General features: G+C 53.3%; 1 protein-coding gene and 1 long non-coding RNA gene across 2 annotated transcripts; one reads left to right on the forward strand and one right to left on the reverse strand.

Moving 5' to 3' along the window:
• Positions 1 to 8,059: 8,059 nt before the first annotated feature.
• On the reverse strand, positions 8,060 to 21,193 carry Fscn1 (fascin actin-bundling protein 1). Its single transcript, NM_001100806.2, has 5 exons — positions 20,282 to 21,193; positions 11,707 to 11,863; positions 11,446 to 11,567; positions 11,052 to 11,219; positions 8,060 to 9,357 (listed from the first exon to the last, which is right to left on the reverse strand). Exons 1-5 carry the CDS (start codon positions 21,111 to 21,113, stop codon positions 9,155 to 9,157), a joined length of 1,482 nt encoding a protein of 493 aa, NP_001094276.2. The 5' UTR covers positions 21,114 to 21,193; the 3' UTR covers positions 8,060 to 9,154.
• On the forward strand, positions 11,138 to 13,274 carry LOC120095835 (uncharacterized). The gene is made up of 2 exons (XR_010056715.1): positions 11,138 to 11,276; positions 12,467 to 13,274. It is a non-coding gene; the product is annotated as an uncharacterized LOC120095835 (long non-coding RNA).
• Positions 21,194 to 23,837: the final 2,644 nt, after the last annotated feature.

The following is a 23,837-nucleotide window of genomic DNA, read 5'->3' on the forward strand; positions in this document are numbered from 1 at the left end:
CTACCACTGAGCTAAATCCCCAGCCCCCCACATTTCTTTAAAGACTAAATTAGGGGCGTCTGGGGATGTTGCTGAGCTGGAATGGTGCTTGCCTGCCATGAATGAAATGCTCTAGATTGGACCTTCAACACTACATAAACTGTTGGGCAGCGGGGCGCACACCTTTAATCCCAGCACCTGAGAGGCAGAGGCAGGTGGATCTCCAAGTTCGAAGCCAGCCTGGTCTACAGACGGAGTTCTAGGACAGCCAGTGCTACAGAGACACCCTGACAAAACAGCAACAAAACAAATAAAAAGTTCTGAAATAACATAAGAAAATGTTGAAGCTAGATGTGGGGGCTAACCTTAGCAGTCAGGAGGCTGAGGCAGGAAAATGACCACAAATTAAAGGCCAGACTGGGGTACCTGTTAAAAGTATACCTCAGGGCTGGAGAGATGGCTCAGTGGTTAGAGCACTGACTGCTCTTCCAGAGGACCTGAGTTCAAATCCCAGCAACCACATGGTGGCTCACAACCATCTCTAATGGGATCTGATGCCCTCTTCTGGTGTGTCTGAGGACAGCTACAATGTACTCAGTGTACTCATATGAATAAAATAAGTAAACCTTTTTTAAAAAAAAGTATACCTCAGAGAGAGGGGGGAGGGGAAGGGAGAGAGAGACAGAGACAGAGAGAGACAGAGAGTTTGGGAGAGAAGTAGGTATCAGGTATGCAGGCACAGTGTCTTTAATCCCAACACTCAGGAGGCAGAGACAGGCAGGTCTCTGAGTTCATGACTAACGTGGTGTAGACTGGAACTCTAAGGAGTCCCAGGCCAGGCAGAACTACCTAGTGAGAGCCTGCCAAACACAATGAGGTGGGGATGCTGAAGACATGGCTCAGTGGGAAAAGCTGTTACCAAGTACATACTAGGAGGACCAGAGTCCAGATCCTTAGCACCCGTGGCTGCGGGTATAGCAGGCAGCCTGGAATTCCTGCACTCCTGAGACAGTGAAGGACGTCCTGCAGTAAGCCAGCTGGCTATGTAAGGACCTGTCAGGCTCCAGGTTCAGTGATGGACCCTGCGTCAGTAAATAAGTGGGGGGAGGAAGATATCCAACATCTATCTGACTTACACATGCCGGAGCGTCCACACGCATCCACACACGTGGAACACACATAGATACCCTCACATGCATCCATACACATGGTACACACATAGACACCCCCACACACCATACAAACAGACACAAAACAAAGAAAAAGCAAAACAGTGCTGAAGAGATGGCTCAGTGGTTAGAGCACTGTCTGCTCTTCCAGAGGTCCTGAGTTCAATTCCCAGCAGTCACATGGTGGCTTACAACCATCTGTAATGGGATCTGATGCCCTCTTCTGGTGTGTCTGAAGATAGTGACAGTGTACTTATATATAAAATAAATATTCCTTTAAAAAAACAAAGAAAAAGAGAAACAAACAAACAAAAAAAAATACCATCGCAAAATAAATATAAAAGTGTGCGCCAAGGATTCAGGTTTGTGATAGGCTATATGCCCAGCAGGTGAGAGCCCCTGGGTTTAATTCCCCCATATAACACCCAAACCTGGGGTTGGGGATTTAGCTCAGTGGTTAGAGCGCTTGCCTAGGAAGCGCAAGGCCCTGGGTTCAGTCCCCAGCTCCGAAAAAAAAAAAAAAAAAAATAACACCCAAACCAGGGGACAGGATTTCTGTGGGTGTTATTGAATTCCCTTTGATCCTATTTTTGTTTGCTTGCTTTTATTTTATGTGCTTTACTGTTTTTCCAGTGTGAGTGTCTGTGTGTGTGTGTATCTGTGTGTGTCTGTGTGTGTGTGTGTCTGTATGTCTGTGTGTGTGTCTGTATGTGTGTGTCTCTGTGTGTCTGTGTCTGTGTGTTGTGTGTCTGTGTGCATGTCTGTGGGTGTCTGTGTGCATGTCTGTGTGTCTGTGTGTGTCTCTGTGTGTGTATGTGTGTGTATGTGTGTCTCTGTGTGTGTGTGTGTCTGTGTGTGTGTGTCTGTGTCTCTGTGTGTGTCTGTGTGTCTGTGTGTGTATATGTATGCATGTGCCTGTGTGTGTGTGTCTGTGTATGTGTCTATGTGTGTGTGTCTGTGTCTGTGTGTGTGTATGCATGCATGTGCCTGTGTGTGTGTGTCTGTGTGTGTGTGTCTGTGTATGTGTGTGTCTGTGTGTGTGTCTCTGTGTCTGTGTGTGTGTCTGTGTATGTGTGTGTCTGTGTGTGTGTCTCTGTGTATGTGTGTGTGTCTCTGTGTGTGTGTGTCTGTGTGTGTGTGTCTGTGTGTGTGTGTCTGTGTCTCTGTGTGTGTCTGTGTGTCTGTGTGTGTATATGTATGCATGGGCCTGTGTGTGTGTGTGTCTGTGTATGTGTCTATGTGTGTGTGTCTGTGTCTGTGTCTCTGTGTGTGTGTCTGTGTATGTATATGTATGCATGTGCCTGTGTGTGTGTGTCTGTGTATGTGTCTATGTGTGTGTGTCTGTGTATGTGTGTGTGTCTGTGTGTGTGTATGCATGCATGTGCCTGTGTGTGTGTCTGTGTGTGTGTGTCTGTGTATGTATGTGTGTGTGTCTGTGTGTGTGTCTCTGTGTGTGTGTCTGTGTGTATGTATGCATGTGCCTGTGTGTGTGTGTCTGTGTATGTGTGTGTGTGTGTGTGTGTCTGTGTGTCTGTGTGTGTGTGTGTGCCCTCACGCACACCCCCTGTGTATGGAACTTGAGGTATGGATAGTTCTCAGCCACTATGTGGGTGCTGGGACTCAATCCTGGGTTCTCTGCAGAAACAGCAAATTTTCTTAACCACTGAGCTGCCTCTCCGGCCCCTTTGCCTTTTATTTTATATCCCACTCATTTATGGTCTTAATTTCTGTTCGTAGAAGGAGGAGGCTGAGACAAGATCTTGGTAGCTTTGGCTGGCCTGAAACTTGCTCTGTAGACCAGGCTGGCCTCAAAATCACAGAGATCCATTTGCCTCTGCCTCTGAGTTCTGGGATTAAAGGTGTGAATCACCATTCCAGATTTATTCTAAATTCTGAATTACATGGTTTTACGTGCGCACGTGTGGAGGTCCAAGGACAGTGGTCCATTCTTTCCTTCCGTCACGTGGGTGCCAGGGATGGGACGGAGGCTGTCAGCAGCTTGACCCGCTGAGTCATCTTACAGATCTTTACTGTGGTCTTTCAGTGATAGCAAAAGGCTTGGCATTAATTACTGAGGCCTGGTGTGTGGCTCTAGTTAGGGGTCTCTAGAAGGCAGCATTCTTCTATCTGTCCCCTCCCCACAGGGGTCAGGCCTGTGTCCTAGAAAAAAGGGAGAGGGATTCTGACCAGCCTCTCCAGTCCCCCTGTGAAGATGGCCTTGCCATTGTTGGTAGCTTTAAGCCAGAGGCCCCAAAGTAGCTCGGGTTTCACGTAAACCTAAATCCACCCCTCCCCTACCCTGATTTTCCCCACCCCCCAATCCCTCTCCCTGGGAGACCCCATCTGTTCCCTCTGCTGATATCACCCTCAAGGGACTGAAAGCCCCCTCCTATCTCCCCATCTAGACAAGAGCGCGACAACCAGAGAGGCCAGGAACTCCTGTCCCTTGCTCAACACTGTCGAAAATGAGCCAGTGGGATGTTGTTGGCTGCTTCTCTAATGAATCGTTTACTACAACAGTAAGCACACATGCACGCGTGTACGTGCACACACACACACACACACACACACGCACACGCACACACTCGTTTCCTTGTTATTGTTGTTTTTGTGTTTTGAAATGGTTTCTTTGTGTAGCTTTGGCTGTCCTGAAATTCACTCTGTAGACCAGGCTGCCCTGGAACCCACTCTATATAGGCTGGTCTCAAACTCACAGCGATCCACCTGCCTCTGCTTCCCAAGTGCTCGGTGCGTCACTCTGGAGGAAAGACAGTAGGATCTTTTGGCCGGTTGGTTTTGAGGTAGGGTCTTATGCTAGGTAGCTCAGCCTGGCCTGGACCTCACTTTGGACCCCGGGCTGACAGTAAACCTGAGCTAACCTTCCTCTCTAGGCATCTTCCAGGTTGCCTTGAGGATTGAGGGTGAGCCACCCTCAAGAGTTGGAGACAGAGTCTCCCTTAGTAGCTGGATATGTAGACCAGGTTGGCCTCAACCTGAAAGCAATCCTCTATCCCTGTCTCCCATGTACTGGGAATGGATTGGGATTCACACGCCTATGTGAATGTGTGCATATGTATATGTGCCGTGTCTGTGGTCACCAGGAGTCATCCTCAGGGCCATTCCTTAGGAGTTACCCATCTTGGTTTCTGAACTTTCCAGTCCAGCTGGGCCAGGCGGCCACTGAGCCCCATCGCGTTGGCAACTCTACAGCTCTGGGGGTCCATCCAAACACTTCCCCAGCTCCTAGCATTCGACATTTTAGCAAAATCAGGACAGCTCTTCTCTCTCCAGTGGGAGAGGCCTCTCAGCTCTGGAGGATATGGGGGCCCTGTGGGAACTAAGATCACACCCTTAGGTCCCCACTGGAGGGGTTAGAAGCAGGTCGTGGACAGGGTGCTCAGTGTAGCCTTGGTTGGGAAATCCCAAGGCTGTAGCCATCTGCTCCTCACCAGAGAAATCTAGTCAGCACTAGCCAGGGCCCTCTCGCACCTCATCAAGCCTTCCTGAAGGCCCAGCCGGCCTGCGCATTAGAACAGGGGGTGCCTAAGGCTGGAGTCTGCTGTCAAGCCCCCAGAGGGGCCTGTGAGCCACCTGAACTCTGACAGACCTGGAGGGACCCGTGAGGGCCACGAAAGCTTCTCTACTGCTCTTCCCTACAATAGGGGTTGTGGCTCGGTGGGCAGAGGGATGGCCCCGAATACAGCTCAGAAGTCAGCACTAAACGAAGCCCGTCCCAGTGGCACATGCCTGCAATCCCAGCACTCAGGAGGTGGAGGTGAGGCAGAAATTTAAGACAATTTAATGTAGTCATCCTTGACTACCAGGTAAGCTGGAATGGAGCCTAAGTTACAGGAGAGCCTGTCTCAGAAAGAAAGAAAGAAAGAAAGAAAGAAAGAAAGAAAGAAAGAAAGAAAGAAAGAAAGAAAGAAAGAAAGGAAGGAAGAAAGAAAGGAAGGAAGAAAGAAAGAGAGAGAGGGGGGGAAGGGAGGGGGAGAGAGAGAGAGAGAGAGAGAGAGAGAAAAGGAAAGGGAAAGGGAAAGAAAAGAAAAGAAAGAAAAAGAAAAGAAAAGGCAGTGGAGTAACTGATAAGTGCTGTCTTGAGAGGACTGAGGACCAGCATGCATGGCGGCTAACAACCATACATACCGGGGATCCAGTGCCTTCTTCTGACCCCCTTAGACATCAGGTACACATATACACAAACATGAAGGCAAAACACTCATACACGAAAAAAATAGAAAATGTAAATAAAGGGGTTGGGGATTTAGCTCAGTGGTAGAGCGCTTGCCTAGCAAGCGCAAGGCCCTGGGTTTGGTCCCCAGCTCCGAAAAAAAAAAAAAAAAAAAGAAGAAGAAAATGTAAATAAAATATAAATTAACAAAATAAATAAACAATAAAATAAATATAATTATTTTAAAATAATAAAAATCTTCTCTCTCTAGAGAGGGAAAATGAACACACTAGCTTGTGCCGTCAGCTTCTTTGAGATTTTGCCTCGATTTCCCATCCGTGCAACAGGAGCTCCCGCTCCTTACGCTCACACAAAAAACAGATTTACACAGCTGGGCTGTGGTGGCACACACGTGGGCGCAGGCTTTTAATCCCAGAACTCCGGGAAGCAGAGGCAGGCAGATCTCTGTGAATTTGAGGCCAGCCTGGTCTACAGAGTGAGTTCTAGGACAGCCAAGGTTACATAGAGAAACCCTCTCGAAAAACCAAACCAAAGGAAAAAGGCCAAACTCACAGGGCTCCATCTCCAAGCTGTGGCATCACTCACTCAGCTGGAACAAACAAGGGGGTGGGATACTCAGCTACAGCTGAGTGGATGCTGCCACACACGCGCTCGTGGGCATGAGCGTGTGTACAGGACTCGGAGATACTTAATGGCTCGCCTGTGTTAGCTCATGGGTGCCCCTCTTCCCTCCAAGATGTCCGCTGCCTCCCCACGACAGGGCCTCATTAGTCCAACCTCTTTCACAGCTTCCCCTGCTCAGGGCCTGTGCTTAGGAGAGTCCCTTGACTAGGTTCCTTCCCATAACCCTACATCTGTCCTCCCTTGGACTCCCACCAGACTTTTTGCCTCCCATGTGAGAACTGTGCCTCTTCCCTCAGATCCTGGGCTGCCCTCAATAGACTGAGCCTCCTCCATCAGTTCTTCCCCTCCAATACAGCAGGAACCCACCCACGTAGTAGTTTGGGACCATCAGTCATCAGGTAGCCAGGCTGTGCTTGGTGGTTGTAATGGACAGGGAGGGTGTCTTTTCTCCCCAGTGCTGGCCCCGCTAGAGCCTGAGAATTTGACTCAAGGATTCAAATGTCTCTGAGTCACTGACACTTTACTGGCTTGGGCCCAGAGCTTCCACCCTGTGGGAAGCCACTGGACCCTTTGTGGCCATCTGCCCCTGTCAATCTCCTCACATGCCTTCCCTCCAGGACCGCCAATCACTCTGCGGGTTCTTCATTGTGTCATCAGCAGCCAATCAATGTGGCTCTCTAACGGCCTCCACAATGCCTGGGGCTGCTGGGCCTTGTGGGTGCCCTACTGGGCACTCTCACAAGCCAGCAAACAAGGTTGTCTTTTCCTATGCCTCAGCGTCCCCCTCTGTAAAATGGGTCTCTGGGATAATCCAGAGGGCTCAGCTAAGTACCTACCTGTCAGAGAGGGAGCACATAGGCGATGCCACCACCCTCTAGGCTCAAGCTGTGGACCTCTGACGCACCCCCAAGACCTCAGCTTGCCTGTCGAGGGCAGAGGTAGCTAATGGCTTCTCTTTCTACTGATTTATGTATTTTTATGTGCACCGATTGGTCTTTTTCCTGCAACGGTGCCTGTGTAAGGGGTGTTGGGTCCCCTGGAACGGGAATTACAGTTGTAAGCTGCCATGTGAGTGCTGGGAATTGAACCTGGGTCCTTTGGAAGAGCAGCTGTGGTGGTTTGAATAAGCTTGGCCCAGGGAGTGGCACTATTAGGAGGTGTGGCCTTGATGGTAGGTGTGGCCTTATTGGAAAATGTGTCACTGTGGGGGTGGGCTTTGAGACCCTCCTCCTAGATGCCTGAGGACATCTGCTTCTGGCTTCCTTTGGATGAAGATGTAGAACTTTCGGGCTCCTCCTGTACCATGCCTGACTGGAGGATGCTGTGCTTCCTGCCTTGATAATGGAACCTCTGAGCCTGTAAGCCGGCCCCAGTTGTCCTTATAAGAGCTGCCTTGGTCATGGTGTCTGTTCACAGCAATGGAAACCCTAAGACGGCAGCCAAGGCTCTAACAGGTGAGCCATCTCTCCAGCCCCTGCCTGTCTGAATTATCCCACAGCCCCTTCATATAAAACATCTGTCTAGCAAGGAGCCTGGGCTTGCCCTTAAACTTACTCTTCAACCTAGGCGGTCTTAAATGTGATCCTCCTGCCTCAGCTCCCTGAGTAACTGGGATGACAGGCCTGGCTTGTTTTCATTTGTGTCGGTGGGCCGCAGATCTATGTGGAGTGTCTTCCACAACCCATCTTCACAGGGCCGCTCACTCAACCCAGAGGTCACAGGTTAGGCAAGGCTGGGCAGCCAGCAAGCTCTAAGGAGCCTCTTGTGTCTGCACTCCCCAGAAGCTCCGAAGTGGGGGTACACCGTTGCGCCCAACTTTTCACATGGGTGCTGGGGAGTCAAACTGATCATGCTTGGCAGCAAACGACTTTACCTGCTGAACCCTGTAGCCTGCCCAGCTTGAAAGACTCAGGAACCCTGTGTTACACATCTCTCAGCCCAGAGCTACTATCGTATGCCGGCGCCACTAGGGTCCGAGTCCAAACAAGAGCCCGCCAATCAGCACCGCCTCTCTCCCCGCCTCTCTCCCAGCTGGCCCTCTGCCCGCTACCCTTGTCCTCTTCCTCTGCTTCCGCTGTGAGACACACACGGGCCGCAGACTTGGTGTTACTTTATTTTCCAGTTCAAAGCTACTATCATGGGTTTTCAGAGTTATACAAATGACAGTTACAAAAAATAAAAGACAGAGACACCCAGAGTGAGATGCATGGTGTGGGGGAGTCGGTGGAATGGGGTATCTGGGAAAGGGCCCCCTGAGGTTTACTGCAGGGCTCCCAGGGAGGGACACATCTGGCTTTCTCCCGCCCAGGAGCCCCGAGGTGTCTGGGAAGACGGGGAGCACCAATCACAGAGCCAGGGCTGGGTGGACAGGCAGGAGGGAGGGAGGGAAGGAACCCTCTGGGGAGGCAGGGAGAGGTGCCAAGCATCTCCCCCCAAGACCACTCACGGCTACAACCAATAGGGCAGGCTTGCCTAGGGCCCTTTCAACAGTAACATTTCCTTAAAAAAAAAAAAATACTGATTTGGTCATTTTTCTGCTTCCAGTCAGGCCAGGGGAAAGGGAATGAGGCGGGGAGAGCCCCGCCCCCTCACGATGTGGAGAGCCCCGCACCCTCCAGAATACGCAGAAGCAACCTGGCAGTGTCACCTAGCTAGCTTTGAGTCTAAGAGCCAGGCCTGAATGCTGCAGGATGGGACTGACTTCCAGCCATGATCCAGAAAAACACTTGGGGCAAGGCAGACCATGCGGGCCTTAGTCCCTCCCAAAGGCTCGCCTCCAGATGCTGGGGCCAGAGTAGGTGCACCAGAGAGGTGAGGGTGGGGGTTGGGGGTGGGGTTCTTCCAGTTACAAGCTCAGGGCAGCTCCCTAGGCCCTGTAGCTTCTCCTAGGCCACTTCCTGGGGGAAATAAGGCTCAGAGTTGACTGAGGTCAGAAGAAAGGTGCCAGAGTGCCCCATGAAAAGAAGGGTACAGAGGGAACCAGAGTCCCTCCCGGGGACAGTCTGCAGCCACCGACCCATGGGGAGCAGAGAGTTAGGGAGAAGGGGTCCACAGAGGGCGACGGGCAAGGGCACCGCTTTCTCTCGGGTTTCCAGTTTGAAAGGCAAGGGCTTGCCACCTGCTGCAGGGCCACTCGGTGAGTAAGGATAACAGGAGGGACTGGACAGCGGCCTGCAGAGGGCAGGTGGCCCTAGTACTCCCAGAGTGTGGCGGGGTCGATAGTCTCCGCGCAGGCCTTCAGGACCCCGGCGTGGTCCCCCTTCAGGTAGCGACCGCCCACCTTGAGAGCCACCTTATTGTAGTCACAGAACTCAAGGAAGAAATCCACGGGGGTGTCGCTGCTGCTGGTGACCGAGGAGTCGCTACCCACCGTCCAGTACTTGCCCGTGGAGTCTGGGGAAGGAGACTACACGTCAAGCTCTGCTCCCACCCAACTCTGTCAGTCCCCCAAAGGATTAACACTCCCTGCCACTGTCAGGCTTCCACAACGGGAGTGGGCTCAGCTGGATGTGGGGCCCAGTCCTGTAATCCAAATGCTCAAGAAACTGAGGCAGGAGGATTACCTAGATTCAGAGCCATCCTGGGAAATTTACTGACATGTCATCTCAAACTACAAAATGTAAGAGGGCTGGGCATGGTGGTACATGCCTTTAAATCCAACATTTGGGAGGTGGAGACAGGTACATTTCTGGTCTCTAAAGCAAGTTCTAGGACAGCTAGGGACACAATAAAACAAACAAAAAGAGGGATATATATCAGCAGTAGAGCATCTGTCTAGAATCCCCCAGTGAGGGGCTAGGGACGTAACTCAGTGGTAGAGCCCCTGCGTAGGATTTCCCCAGTGAGAGGCTGGGGGTGTGGCTCAGTGGTAGAGCCCCTGCCTAGAATCCCCCAGTGAGGGGCTGGGGTGTGGCTCAGTGGTGGAGCCCCTGCCTAGAATCCCCCAGTGAGGGGCTGGGGTGTGGCTCAGTGGTAGAGCCCCTGCCTAGAATCCCCCAGTGAGGGGCTGGGGTGTGGCTCAGTGGTAGAGCCCCTGCCTAGAATCCTCCAGTGAGGGGCTGGGGTGTGGCTCAGTGGTGGAGCCCCTGCCTACAATCCCCCAGTGAGGGGCTGGGGTGTGGCTCAGTGGTAGAGCCCCTGCCTAGAATCCCCCAGTGAGGGGCTGGGGTGTGGCTCAGTGGTAGAGCCCCTGCCTAGAATCCACCAGTGAGGGGCTGGGGGCTGGCTCTGAATTCAATCCTCAGCACTGTAAGAAAGGCCACACATAGCACAGGGCACTGATTCTGACTTGACACGGCTGGATGGTTGTTGAACTCTCACTGGTTTTGGTCTCATAGCCAAGAAGTAACATACTTATCGTCCATCTTCCTTCCCCCTCCCCCCGCCCCTTTTCGCTTGTTTGTTTTTGAGACAAGGTTTCTCTGCATAGCTCTATTTTAGAACTCGCTCTGTAGACCAGGCTGGTGGAGAACTCAGAGCTCCACCGCCTCTGCCTCCTGAGTGCTGGGACCAAAGGCGTGTGCCACCCCCAGGCTCCATCTTCTCTTGTCATTTCTTTTTTTTTTCTTTTTTTTTTTTTTTTTGTTCTTTTTTTCGGAGCTGGGGACCGAACCCAGGGCCTTGCGCTTCCTAGGCAAGCGCTCTACCACTGAGCTAAATCCCCAACCCCACTCTTGTCATTTCTTTTGTTCTTTTTTCCCCTCTCTTTCTCTCTTTCTCTCTTTTCTCTTTGTTTCTTTCTTTCTTTCTTTCTTTCTTCCTTTCTTTTTTTTTTTTTTTTGAGATAATTCTTGGGGATGGGGATTAAACTCAGTGGTAAAACGTTTCCTAACAAGCCCTAGGTTCGTCCTCAACACCAAAAAGGAAAAAAAAAAAAAAAAAAAAAAAAAAAGGTAATTCTCCTGCCTCATCTTCTCAGATTGGAGCCACGCCCACTCACTCTCCCCACCTTCTTTCTGTCTGCCCGGGACGGATGGGAACGTTCTCTCTGTAGACAAGCGGGGAAGGGTCTACCCGGGGAGGAGTGGCCGACCGTAGGACACCGGTCCTCTGCTGATGACGCGAGCATCCCCACCCAGTGAACCTACCTTTGATGTTGTAGGCGCCATCATTGAACTCCAGCTGAAAGACGTCGTAACTGGAGCGATTGGCGTCCAGGGTGCCCGTGACCTTGCGGCAGCCAATGAACCCGTGCTCCCCACGGAACACGATGATGGGGCGGTTAATCAGCTTCATGAGGAAGAGTTCCGAGTCCCCTGTCACAGGGAAAAGGGGCCGTTGAGCTTTACAGCAACAAGGCTAGGCCAGCCAAGGTGTGGCTCAGAGAGGGATACCAAGAAGCTAAGGGTCACAAGCTGCCAGCTCACGGGGATGCCCTGCACACACAGAGAGGTTCAGGTGGGCCTGATGGCTGACCGCAGGATAACTGACCCTCTAGGGCACTAGGGAAAAAGGCTTGGGCTGCGTGCCCCATGTGGCTACCTGCTGTCTCCACAGTGGCAGCCAGTTGGCCGTTTTTCTTGGCGGTCACAAACTTGCCGTTGGACGCTCTCAGAGTGATCCGCCGCTCACACCACTCAATGTCAAAGTAGCAGCTGGCATTCCTGAGGAAGAGCAGAGAGGAGGGCAATGTGGGGGCGTCAAGCAGGCTGCCCAGTCCCAAGGGAAGAGAAGGGCCAGGTGACGGGGGTGGGGTGGGTGTGGTGGGGGGAAGGGTGGGGGTAGGTGCAGGGTGTCACTCACTTAGTGGATGCAGTGGACTGCACACCTCCAGTCGCTGTCAGCGTCCAGTACTTGCCCGTGTGGGTGCGGAAGGCACACTTTCTTGTGTCCCGGTCGATCTCCAGCTGGAAGGTCTCCTGATCCGTCTCTTCATCCTGATTGGCTGACAGGTCCATTCCTGTGGAGAGACCCAAGGCAGTCAGGCCACTGCATGACCCTTGTCTCAGCCATATTCTAAAATACCACAGGGCAGTGGGCTTCCTGGAGTGTGGCTTAGATCCCTCAGTGGTAATCCTGAGCAGTGGGCAGGACCAGGCTAGCAGGTCAGTAGCCAAAGCTAGCCAGGATCTCACCCCTCGGGAGACTGAAAGGACAGGCTAACTCTGAGTTCTGGGGCCCCCAGGCTACCAAGTAAGACTCTGTCTCAAAAGAAAAAAAAGGGGGGGGGGAACGGGGCATTGAAGACATTGAAGAGATGACTCGGCCATAAACTATTAAATTCAGATTGCTAGGAATCAGGTAAAAGCCAGGCACAGGGGAGCCAAAACAAAGGGAGGCCTGGAGCTCAGTGACCAGCCAGCTTAGGTCACTGAATTCAGGCCACTGAGCAATTTTTGTCTCAAAGGAGAGAGTGGACGCTCAGGAGGCAAAGGCAGGTAGGATCTTTGTTGTGAGTTCAAGGCCAGCGTGGTCTACATAGTGAGTTCTAGGCCACTCAGGGCTACATAGGGAGACTTCACTTCTTTTCCTTTCTTTCTGTGTTTTTTGTTTTTTGAGACAGGGTTTCCGGTGTAACCCTGGCTGTCCCGGAATTCAGAGAGCCACCTACCTCTGCTTTAATGCTGGATAAGAAGCCCATGTCACCGCAACCCAGCTAGACTCCATCCCTGCCCCCCCCGCAAAAGTATGTAGAATGACCGAAGACCACACATATGATATTGATCTTTGACTTCCACATTAGAGGTGTACACATAGACAATAAAAACAGGATGTGCCCAGCAGGAGGACTGCCACAAGTTCAAGGCCACCCCGGGCTATATAAGACTCTTACAAAAAAATCTGGGGATTTAGCTCAGTGGTGGATTTCTTTAAACTCTAGTGCCCAAAATGACAAGGAGGAAGGGGAGCAGGGGAGGAAGGAAGCCTTCAAACTTCAAAATGAACCACCCACAAGGATGTTCTAAGGCCAAGCAGGAGAACTCTCCCGTGGTCCTGGATTGGGTCTTAAAGATTGGTTGCAGTTCGGCAACGCTGCCGTTATGTAAGGAATGGCCTGGTTTTGTAGTTACAGAGGCGTTTCCGGATAAGACACTCCAGTGTCAGGAATTTGCTTTAAATACAACCAAAACCATTGAATAAACACACAGATGGAGCTGGTTCTGCAGAATGTCACATGGCGGATGCTGGTAAAAGGGGCTTCGTTACCTGCTTCCTGTAGTGGGCATGTGTGAAAGCCAAAGAACCAAGTAGGAGCCAGGCACGGCGACCCACGCCCATCATCCCAGCACTCCGGAGGCCGACGTTACCCTCGGCGATGAGTAGGGCCCCATCCCGAAAGATAATAAAATAAAATAGAGCCGTGGCTGTAATTCAGTTGGTAGAGCGCTTGCAGAACACGCAGGATCCTGGGGTCCATCCCAGAACTGTGTAAAAGGGTGTGGTGGGGTGAGCCTGCAATCCCAGTTCTTGGTTACCAGAGGCAGGAAGATCATAAGTTCAAAGCCAGCCTGTGATATATGAGACCCCACCCCACACACACACACACACAGATACAGACACACACACACACACAGAGACAGACAGACAGATGGACAAAGTGTTGCAGGCCATCCAGATGGCTCATGGGGCAAAGGCACCGGCTGCCAAACCTGATAACCTGAGTTCGATCCCTAGGACCAACGAATGGGGGCAGGACCTCCAAACTGGCACCACTGCATGTGGGTACCACCCTCCTCCACAGACAAAATTAAAAACAAAAGCAGTGACATATTTTTAAAGAGAAGGTAGGCGTGGTAGTTCATGACTTTATCTCTAGCACTCCGGAGGCAGAGGCAGGTGAATGTCATTTGAGTTTGGGTGAGTCTGAGGTCACCTTAGTCCACATAATGAGTTCTAGGCCAGCCAGAGCTATATATAAAATAAAAGAGAAAGGGGGTTCGAAATATAACTCAGTATAAAGTATTTGCCTGGCATAGAAGGCCCTGAATTCTACCCCTTGTACCAAACACACACACACACACACACACACACACACACACACACACACACACACACAGACATGCACGCCACATGTTTCTTTAGAAAACTCAAAAATCACAAGAATGAAGTCATACTTTATCCCTGCCCCCACTAGCCACAAACACGGAATGTTTACCAAACCTTCCAGCATTTCCCTGCATGTGGTGGCCATGTCCAAACATTGGGGTCTCTCTCCTTCTTTCCCTCTCTCATTTATTTTCTCTAATTTTTGGAAAGACTGCTTGTATTTTATGTTATGTGTGAGCCTTGGCCTGTGTGTATGCATGTGCACACACATATGTGCCCAGTGCCCTCAGAGGTCAGATCTGGAACTGTTGGGAGCCATCATGTGAGTGCTAGGCCTGTGCAAAAACAAGTGTTCCAGAGCGGAACTCTGAGTTCAAGGCCAGCCTGTCCTGTAAAAAGAGGGGTTGGGGATTTAGCTCAGTGGTAGAGCGCTTGCCTAGGAAGCGCAAGGCCCTGGGTTCGATCCCCAGCTCTGAAAAAAAAAAAAAAAAAAAAAAAGCCAAAAAGAAAAAAGGGGGGTGGGGTTGCACCACACCAAAATCAAAACAAACAAAAAACATCTGACCCTCCCTTCTTTTCATTTTCTTGTTTTTGTTTTTTTAAGATTTATTTATTTCACATATGCGAGTACATGGTCCTTCTCAGTACACGGTCCTTCTCAGACACACCAGAAGAGGCCATTGAATCCCATTAACAGATGGGTGTGAGGCATCATGTGGTGGCTGGGAATTGAACTCAGAACCTCTAGAGCCAGTGCTCATAACACAGGGTCTCACTGTGTATCCCGAGCCACCTTTGAACTCAAGAGATCCACCTGCCTCTGCCTCCCAAGTGCTGGAATGACAGGTTTGTGCCCTAGCATGGCTTGCTAACTTAGTAACACAATTATGTATGTTGCTACATAGTAACACAACACTAGTAACACAACATGGTTTCCCTGTCACATGACCTCGCTGAGCCCCAGTAAGGTGTCTTTCCCCAGGCCTGCTCTGTGGCCCTGCTTTGCATAGTGGCTTTGATCCCACCGAGGAGTGGGACCTTGGTTCCTAACCAGATAAACTCTTTGTTTCAAGGGGCCTGGACTCGGCAAGAATGTCCTCGGCATGGACACAGTATACACTACTGATCTCACAGTTGTCCTTAGGAAGCAGAACCTAGCAGGGGATGGTAGATGCCACCTTCAACCTTGCCCCTAGGAACCCATCTGTAGTTGACTCTCCACCCAAGAGTGTGCCAGTGCCACCCTAACCCAACTGAGTCGTTTACTCTACCTCAGAGAAAATGATGCCAGGCCTTAGCCCAAGGTCACCCAGCAAGACCAAGGGGATGGACAGAAGCCTGGCCATGTCTCAGCACTCCCCTTCTAGGGTCCCCAGCACCCTGACCCAGTCCCTACCAGGAAGCACAGAGGAAGATGGGAAGGCTATCCCAGGCTAGACCGCCACTCCAAGGCCACAGCTCTGGGCTGGGGTCTGCCCAACCTTCTCAGGCAGAAACTGGCTCTCCTGTCCCTGGCCCACACTTGAGATGACTAAACATCAAGAGGACAGTTGGCCACATATATGCAGGTGTCCCCCGCTGTCCCCTCTGCCAGCCTGTAACTGAGCGCAGGGACAGCTGAGTCAGCACAGGATACTGGGCGGAATAGCCACACCCGGGGCTGGAGAGACTAAGTGACCCCACCTGATCCAATCGTGCCCACAGAGGGTAATGGAGCAGTCAGGGAAACGCCAGCATCGGGACCACAGTGTGTCCTCAAATGTCTGAAGGAGAAAAAAGGATTCCCACAAGTTCTCCTCTGAGCATCTTGTGGGTATTGGGGGCTATGCCTGTGTGCGCACACACACACACACACACACACACACACACACACACACACTCACACACACACTCAAACTGATAAAGGTAATTAGATTAAAAATGTATTTAAAAAAAGAAAGAGTTGGGGATTTAGCTCAGTGGTAGACCGCTTGCCTAGGAAGCGCAAGGCCCTGGGTTTGGTCCCTAGCTGGGGGGGGGGGGGGGGGGGGGAGTTGGTTCTGGGGGTGTGGTTCAGTGATTGAGCACTTGCCTAGAATCCCCCAATGAGGGGCTGGGGGCGTGGCTCAGTGGTAGAGCCCCTGCCTAGAATCCCCCAGGGAGGGGCTGGGGGCGTGGCTCAGTGGCAGAGCCCCTGCCTAGAATCCCCCAGTGAGGGGCTGGGGTGTGGCTCAGTGGTAGAGCCCCTGCCTAGAATCCCCCAGTGAGGGGCTGGGGCGTGGCTCAGTGGTAGAGCCCCTGCCTAGAATCCCCCAGTGAGGGGCTGGGGCGTGGCTCAGTGGTAGAGCCCCAGCCTAGGATCCCCCAGTGAGGGCTGGGGTGTGGCTCAGTGGTAGAGTCTCTCAGCCTGTCCTGCACAAGGCCTCAGGTTTTATCCCCACATTCCCACAAATAAAAGAAAAGCGTCACTAAGAGACAGTGGCACAGGCTTTTAATCCCAGCACTGGAGACCAGCCTGGTCTACATAGGGAGTTCCTGGACAGCCAGGGCTACACAGAGAAACACTGTCTGAAAAAAAAAAGAAAAGAAAAGCCCCTCCCAGCCACTCCAGCATCCAAGGAAGACCATCAAGAGGAGGCCAGAAGCCAATCATAAGTGGCCTGGCATCCCCAGTACCCTGGAGACTGAGGCAGGAGACTGGAGAGTTGGAAGCCAGATGGGCTACAAGACAGAAACTAAAAATAAGGTGGGCGGGGTAAAAGAGTCAGGGCGTCCAGCATGCCAGCTTCCCTCATACAAAGGGGAGGCCCAGGGATTGGGGATTTAGCTCAGTGGTAGAGCGCTTGCCTAGCATGCGCAAGGCCCTGGGTTCGGTCCCCAGCTCCAAAAAAAAAAAAAAAAAAAAAAACAAAGGGGAGGCCCAGGCCCAAGACGTCAGGGGCACTGAGTTCAAGACAGCGCAGTGTTGTGGACATAAACCAACCTTCACCCTCCCAGTACCCTCTGAAAAATGAGACACCCAGACGGAGGACAGAAAGGGCCTCACCCAGGCCACCATCTGGGTCTCATCTCCAGGTACTGGGAACAAAGGGGCCTGGTGCATCTACTTTTTGATAAAGAAGCCATCGAGGCACCAAACGTGGACTCCATACACCCTTAGGTGAATGCCTTCTCAGCTCTTTGCCTCAGTTTCCCTCCCTTGCCAAAAAGGATCACCTCTCAGTTCTGTTGGAACCGTGAAAGGACTTGAGGGCCTGTTGCCGAGGAGATGCTGGGCCCTCCCACCTCAGCAGGAAAGGGATGTTAGCCCCCTTCCTGAATGGGCCCTCTAAGGCTCAGCCAGGGGGAAAGGCCCCACTTGGCCTTGGAATCACATTGGAGCTGCGTTGCTATGGTAACAGATTTTCTGTGGGATTTTTTTTTTCAGCAGCAGCACAGAAAACCTGAGTCACAGGCTCCTAGGAGCCCACGGAGGGGGCGTGGCTGTCCTCCAGCTTCCTAGGCGTCTCTGTGGTGACTCAGTGGGTCCTCCAACCCACAACCCCCTTCCTGGGCATAGCTGTTTGCCAGATTCCTTTGCATTGTTCTAAATAAGCAATCCCCACAAACCAGAAGGTGGCTTAGTTCATACAGTGCTCAAAACCAAGCCATTCCTTGCCCCAAGAGGGAAGCTGTCAGATAGTCTACAAAGTCCAGCCTCACCCGTCACTCACTCTTCAGCCAGCCACCCTAGAAGTGATGTGGACAAAATCCTTTGAAAGCATACTCGGGGATCAGAACCCAACATGTAAACCAGGATGGGCGGACACAGCACGGGGTCTTCTTGAGCCAGCAGGGGCTTAGGAGGGTCAAGAGGAGCAAGGAGCAAAAGACCCTCCCCCCCAATCCTGCTCCCGTGGGATCGCCACCTCCCAGGAACAGAGCCTGGCTCAAAGTACCTCTGTTTTACAGATGGGGAAACTGAGGCCAGGGAGCAGGAAGCGGCAAATCTGCATGGATGATTCACAACCCCAGATTGTGCCTTCCCTCCCCCTATTCCGGGCTAGCAGTTCTCAACACGTGTTTCCCGAAGCCCAGCCCCGCCTCCCTGCCACGCAGGCCTGCCCAAAATGGCCTCCCCGGCACACCCACCCAGCCGCTCACCCTCAAAAAGCCCGGGGAGGAGTTGGCTGACAGGGAAATTAGACTTAGACCCGGACATATGAGGGCAGAAGAGGTCTAACTGTGACCCCAAGTTCCCTTCAGATTCTCATCCCTTCAACTCCTTAGATTTTCGCCTCCTCCTGCCGCATCAGTGTGAATCATGCACCATCATGGCACCCTCAGAGAAGGGTACCTGTCCAGGCTCGCAAAACACACCTTCTAGCTCCTTCCAGGCCCCAGGGGCCTAACTCACCTGTGCCTTGCCTAACCTCCCCCAGGGCACAAGCCTTGGACACAGCTCGGTAGGCAGAGAGCTGGTCTCTCTGGGCTTGAGAGTTCCCGGCATCCCCTCCGTCCCAAATCCCAATCTTCCTCCTAGATATGCTCCTCCCTGCCTCCCGGCCTTTGCTGTGACCCCCTCCCCGCCCTCCCCCCCCCCACCCCGGCCTCCAAGACCAGTCCTTAAACTTGGTGCACGCTAATTTCTATTCACTCTCCTGGGTCCTCAGAAAGGATCCCAGATCCTTATAATCCACTACCCCGATCCTGTACCCCCAATCTTTTGCTTTGCATACCAATCGCATTCCCAAGAGACCTTTACTGATCCTTGTATATCAGTGTTTGCTAAACAGGTGGGAACTCTGACCCCCTCACCCAGCACTGTGAAACAAGAGAAGCTATGGTTCATTGGCGTGTGTGTGTGTGTGTGTGTGTGTGTGTGTGTAAAATGAGAGAACATTCTGGAATCAAGTACACCCAGTTCAGCACGTTGCTGTGTAACAGTAAGCAAATGGTTGCACCTTTCTGAGCGTTAATTCAACCAAACTCAGTAGGCCCCACCCAAGGCTTTACTCTCTGCATTGGGGGAGGGGGTCTTCCTCTCCACAGACTGGCTCCCATCCAGCTCTCTCCAAAACCTGGGGTTCAATTTCCCAACCAAGGAAGGGAAATCTCACAAGCCCCTGCCAGCAGGCACCAAAGACCCTTTGGAAAGTAGGGGTAGCCAGAAAGGAGGCGCCTACTTGCGCCATGCCCATGCCGGTCGGAAATGGCCTGCCAACCTGCAGGAGGCCCTGGATAGGGACAGATAGAGTTGCAAACGATTGTTCCCAGTCAGAGAGGCCGTGGGGACCGGTTCATTCGAGGGTAGAGGCTTTTGGAGGGCCACTTTGCCGAGTGCCGGACCGCAAGGCGTGCACGGGAGGGCAGGGAGGGTGCCTGGCGCGCAGCCACCCGCGCCACGCCGCCTGCCAGCCGGGGTGCGAAGGAAGAGCCAGGCGGCTTCACTCCGCGCCTCCTCACTGAACCCTGGACCAGGGACAACGCCTGGAGGGTTGGGGGTGGCTCTTCCGCAGAGGGACCCGCCTAAGTCGATCCCCTCCCCCAGCTCCGCCGCATCTGGTTTTCCCATCTGCAGAGCCTTAGCAGGACAAAGGGGACGAGGGAGGGCCCAGCCGTGGCGACCCGCCCCCCTGCTCACAAAGGCCGCGGCCGGGAGCGCCTGGCCTTAGTGAGGGGAGGTGGAGTGGGGGAGGGGAAGCCCCTGCGGACAACACCCCCCCCCACCAGTCGCAGGACCGACCGCGCCCGGCACACCCCGCCGGGATCAAAAACCCCTCCAATCTCTTCTATCACGCCAGTTAAGGCGGGGAGGGCAGGGGTGACTGTCCCCTGGCCCTCTAGCCAAAGGCCCGCGAAACGGAAGAGGACGCACGAGGAAATGAACAAGGGGGTGGGGGTGGGGGGACCCTTCCTCTCCAAGACCTGGGACAGCCTATCCTAGAGGATCAGCTCATGAATGGGGACGGCTCAGACTGGGAAGGAAGAGGAAACAGAGAAGGTCTAAGCTAGGTCTAGAGAGCTCCACGCCCCCAGCCATGGGCTGGGGAGGTGAACAGTATTCCTTTAGGATGTGCTAGGCCGTTCTCCCTCCCCATGTTACCTCCTCCTCCCAGGAGAAGAAACCCACGTCCGGGACAGAGGGGTGGTACATGCCTTTAATCCCAGCACAAGAGACAGGAAGATTTCTGCGAGTTCTGGGCCAGCCCCGTCTATATAGCGAGTTCCAGGATCAGGTCTTTTAAGCCTGGAGGCCCGTGCGCCTAAAGGGAGCCCAGGAGGAGACGAGGAAACAGAAGGATGCAGGAGTGCAGAGGTGCTTTTGTGCACTGGGTCGGGACCCAAGGGAGGGGACATGTCCCCAGCTCACCCTGGCGCGTGGACACGTTCCTCTCGTTGGCTGCCTGCAGCACCACCTGAGCGCAGCTCTGTTCCAGGGCGAAGAGCTCATCTTTGCCCACCTTGGTGGCCTTGCCAGCCTTGAGGGTGCCGCTGGGCCCGGACGGAGCCAGGTAGCGACCTTCGCAGTCGCGAAAGGCCACCTTGCCGGAGCGGAACTCCAGTGTGAAGCCCGTGGCGGGCTCAGGCCGCGCCACAAGGCGCCCGTCGTGGCGCAGGAAGCGGTGGTCCGACGTCTGCACGCTGTAGCGCTGGTCCTGGAAGGCCAAGGTGATGAGCGAGTCGACGCCCCAAGGCACGTCGCGGTCTACCGCGATCTCGTCGGCCGGTCGCGCGCTCAGATGAGCGTAGCGCTTGCGGGTGACGCTGTAGATGTTGACCTGCGGGTGCATGGCGATGTGCACGCTCCACTTCTCGGCCGGCGACACGCTCTGCGCGAAGCAGGACAGGCGGTCCTCGGTGCCGCCGAAGTAGCGCCGGTGCGCCTCGGACTGCAGCGACCAGCGGCCGTCGTCGTGTGCCACGACGAGGAAGCGGCAGTCGCCGTCAGGTACCTCGCGCTCGCAGGTCACATTGCCGTCCTTGTCGGCGGCCAGGTAGCGACCCAGGTGGCTGCGCAGACACACGGCCGCGCTGCCCGCCTCATCGGGAGGTTGCTCCAGCGTCCAGATCTGCTTCTTCTTCAAGCTACTAGCGGATGCGTTCACCTTGAACCCGAACGCCTCGGCTGTCAGGTACTTGTTGCCGCAGCTGATGAGCCCGAACTGGATCTGCACAGCCTCGGCCGTGCCGTTGGCGGTCATGGTGGCGGAGGGCGGCCCGGTAGCCCGGGGAGCTTGGGTGGCTGTTCCGGACCTCCTTTGTTAAGCACCGCTTAGTCCGCTGCAGCTCTCCACAAAGCCAGCCCGGCGGCGCCATGGGTTTTATAGGCAGGTGACGTCACCGTGCTAGGCCACGCCCCTCCCCGGGACTGCCAGGGGAGGGGGCTCTGAAGCGTGGTCCCGGGCCCCTGCGATTCCCCTGCGGGTTTTTCCGGGGTTTAAGACGGGGGTCTCACTCTACAACCCAGACTAGGCTTGAAGTATATGTGTGGCTCAAGCTGGACTCGAACTCATAGCAATCCTTCTGCCTCTGGCCTGTTCGTGTTTGCTAGTCCATTTAACTCTTCCTCCACGGTCGTTCTGCAGTAGTTGGCTGATCCCCAAATTTTTCCTGCTCTCTGAGGCCATTCTGGAGCACCCCTACCCCCAAGCCCAGTCGTTGGGAAGGACCAGGTTTAAGGTAATGGTCTGTCCGGGATGGAGGGAAGGTCCAGGGTGTACCAGCCTTAGAACTGTTCCTTGAAGAGGCCAGAGACACCAGAAGATACCGGCCGGAAACAGAGGGGTCTGGGGTAGAAAAGAGGTTAAGTTAAGCTCTAGAAAGGCGCATAAAGAGCCCTACCTGCCCTACCTGCCTTAGCGTTTCTCAAAGGCCTTGTACCCTGGGCCTCCTGAGCAGAAACTGAGATTTGTATCCCAGGGCCAGCATAGAGTACAGCCACCGTGCTGACTCTAAATAAATTGTGGTGATTGTGGCCCAAGTCAGTGACCAACAAAAGACCCCACTGTGGTGAAGCTCAAGCGCTGGGGTACTGGTCTACCAGGAAGTAGGGTAGGTAAGGCAGGAACAGCGGTCTTTGTTTATGAAGACATCAGAAAAGCCGGTCAGCCCCAGTGTAACTCTTAACGGCAGCCCCTCAGGGTTCCACACCAGAGGGACATCCCACAAACACCACCTCCCACCACCCCATATGAGAACACTTCCCTTTGAGTTTCTGGAAGGCTGAGACTTCTCCTACGACATTCCCCACATGCCAGGCAGGCCCCTGAATGCTGGCCCTACCACAGGCTGCCCACAAGATCTGGGCCCTGGCCCTTCCCAGCCACAGGCTGGGCAGGGTACTGAAGTTGACCAGTCCTTAGGGTGATCCGAGTCCAAATAGATCCCTGTCCCAGGCAAGAGGAAGGGTAGACGCCGTGCCTTCCCTATCATCAAAGGTCAGCTCTGACAAGCCTTTAGCATCCTTTCTGAGAAATCAAGTTCCTCCCTTAGAGGTCACAGAAAAGGTCAGCAAGAAGGAGGTTGATAGCTAGCCGTCCTCTCCCGCTGTGGGACTTTGCACAGATCACAGGGGCTCTCTGAGCTCTTCCCACTCTGCAGTAAAGACACATACTCCTGGGCACAGGGAGTCAAACTTGTAATCCCAGAACTTGAGAGACAGGGCAGGGTCTTTGAGTTTAAGACCAGCCTTGGGGGACCTGGTCAGAAGACTGGAGGCATTAACACCCAAAACCCTATACTGAGGGATGCCCTGCAATCCGGTACTCTGTTCAAACCTGTTTAACCCAGGAGCCTCTTGGGCAGAATCAGACACGTTTGCCTCATTACACACCAGGCTGTTACGTCAATGCCTGCTATGTGTCAGGGCTCCATAAATGCCTGGCATTGATTAGTCATTTAGCATCACATCAGATCATGGATGTGCGGGCCATCCATCCCAAACTTTAGGCTCAAGTTACGGGGGATGCCTGGGTGTGGTAATGCAGACATCAGCACACCAGAGATAAAGGCAAAAGAACCAGGAGGATAAGGTCATCCTAGGCTTCCGAGATGACCTTGAATGCCAGGCCAGCCTAAGCTATATAAACCTTGCCTCAAAAACCCAAAACCGGGAGCTAGAGCCAAGGCTCAGAGAGTAAAGGCATACGCTCAGGCCGAAGGGCTGAATTCAGTCTCCCCACCATCATGATGGAAGGCAAAATCAACTCCCTCATCCCTCATGTTGCCTCTGATACATCCCCCCACCTTAGGCACTGTGGTGCCCAAGTGCCCCTTCCCTCTTCATGCATGCGTGTGTGTGTGTGTGTGTGTGTGTGTGTGTGTGTGTGTGTGTGTATCACACACAGGTAAATGCAAAAAATCTGAGGAGATGGCTCAGTCAGCAAAAGGTCAATTGTGCAAGCCTAAGTGAGTATGCAAGTCGGGACCCCGAACACCCACATAGAAGGATAGAAGGCTAGGCATATGGTGCATATCCAAAACCCCACATGGGGAAATGGAGATCCCTGGGCTCACGGACCGGGCAGCCTGCCAAATCAGCAAACCTCAGCTTCAGTGTGGAACTCAGATCTAAGGTGGCGGCTCAGCAGTCGGCTCCCCTAAAGGACCCAAGTTCAGTTCTCAGCACCCGTGGAGGCTCACAGGCACCTCTAACTCCAGGTCCAAGAGATCCGACAGTTTCTTCTGGCCTCTCCAAATTCCTGCACTCACAAATCTTTTTAAAATCTTAAGCCGAGCGGTGGTTGCACGTGCTTTTAATCCCAGCACTCGGGAGGCAGAGGCAGGTAAATCTCTGAATTTGATGCCAGCCTGGTCCACAGAGCAAACTCTAGGCTGGCTGGAGCTACGTAGGGAGACCAAGCCTGAATATGCAAATTGGGTCTTAGACCCACACAGTGGAAGAAGAGAACTGACCCCTGACCTCC

This window comes from Rattus norvegicus, chromosome 12, assembly GCF_036323735.1.
Source record: "Rattus norvegicus strain BN/NHsdMcwi chromosome 12, GRCr8, whole genome shotgun sequence".
In the NCBI taxonomy this organism is placed as follows: Eukaryota; Metazoa; Chordata; class Mammalia; order Rodentia; family Muridae; genus Rattus; species Rattus norvegicus.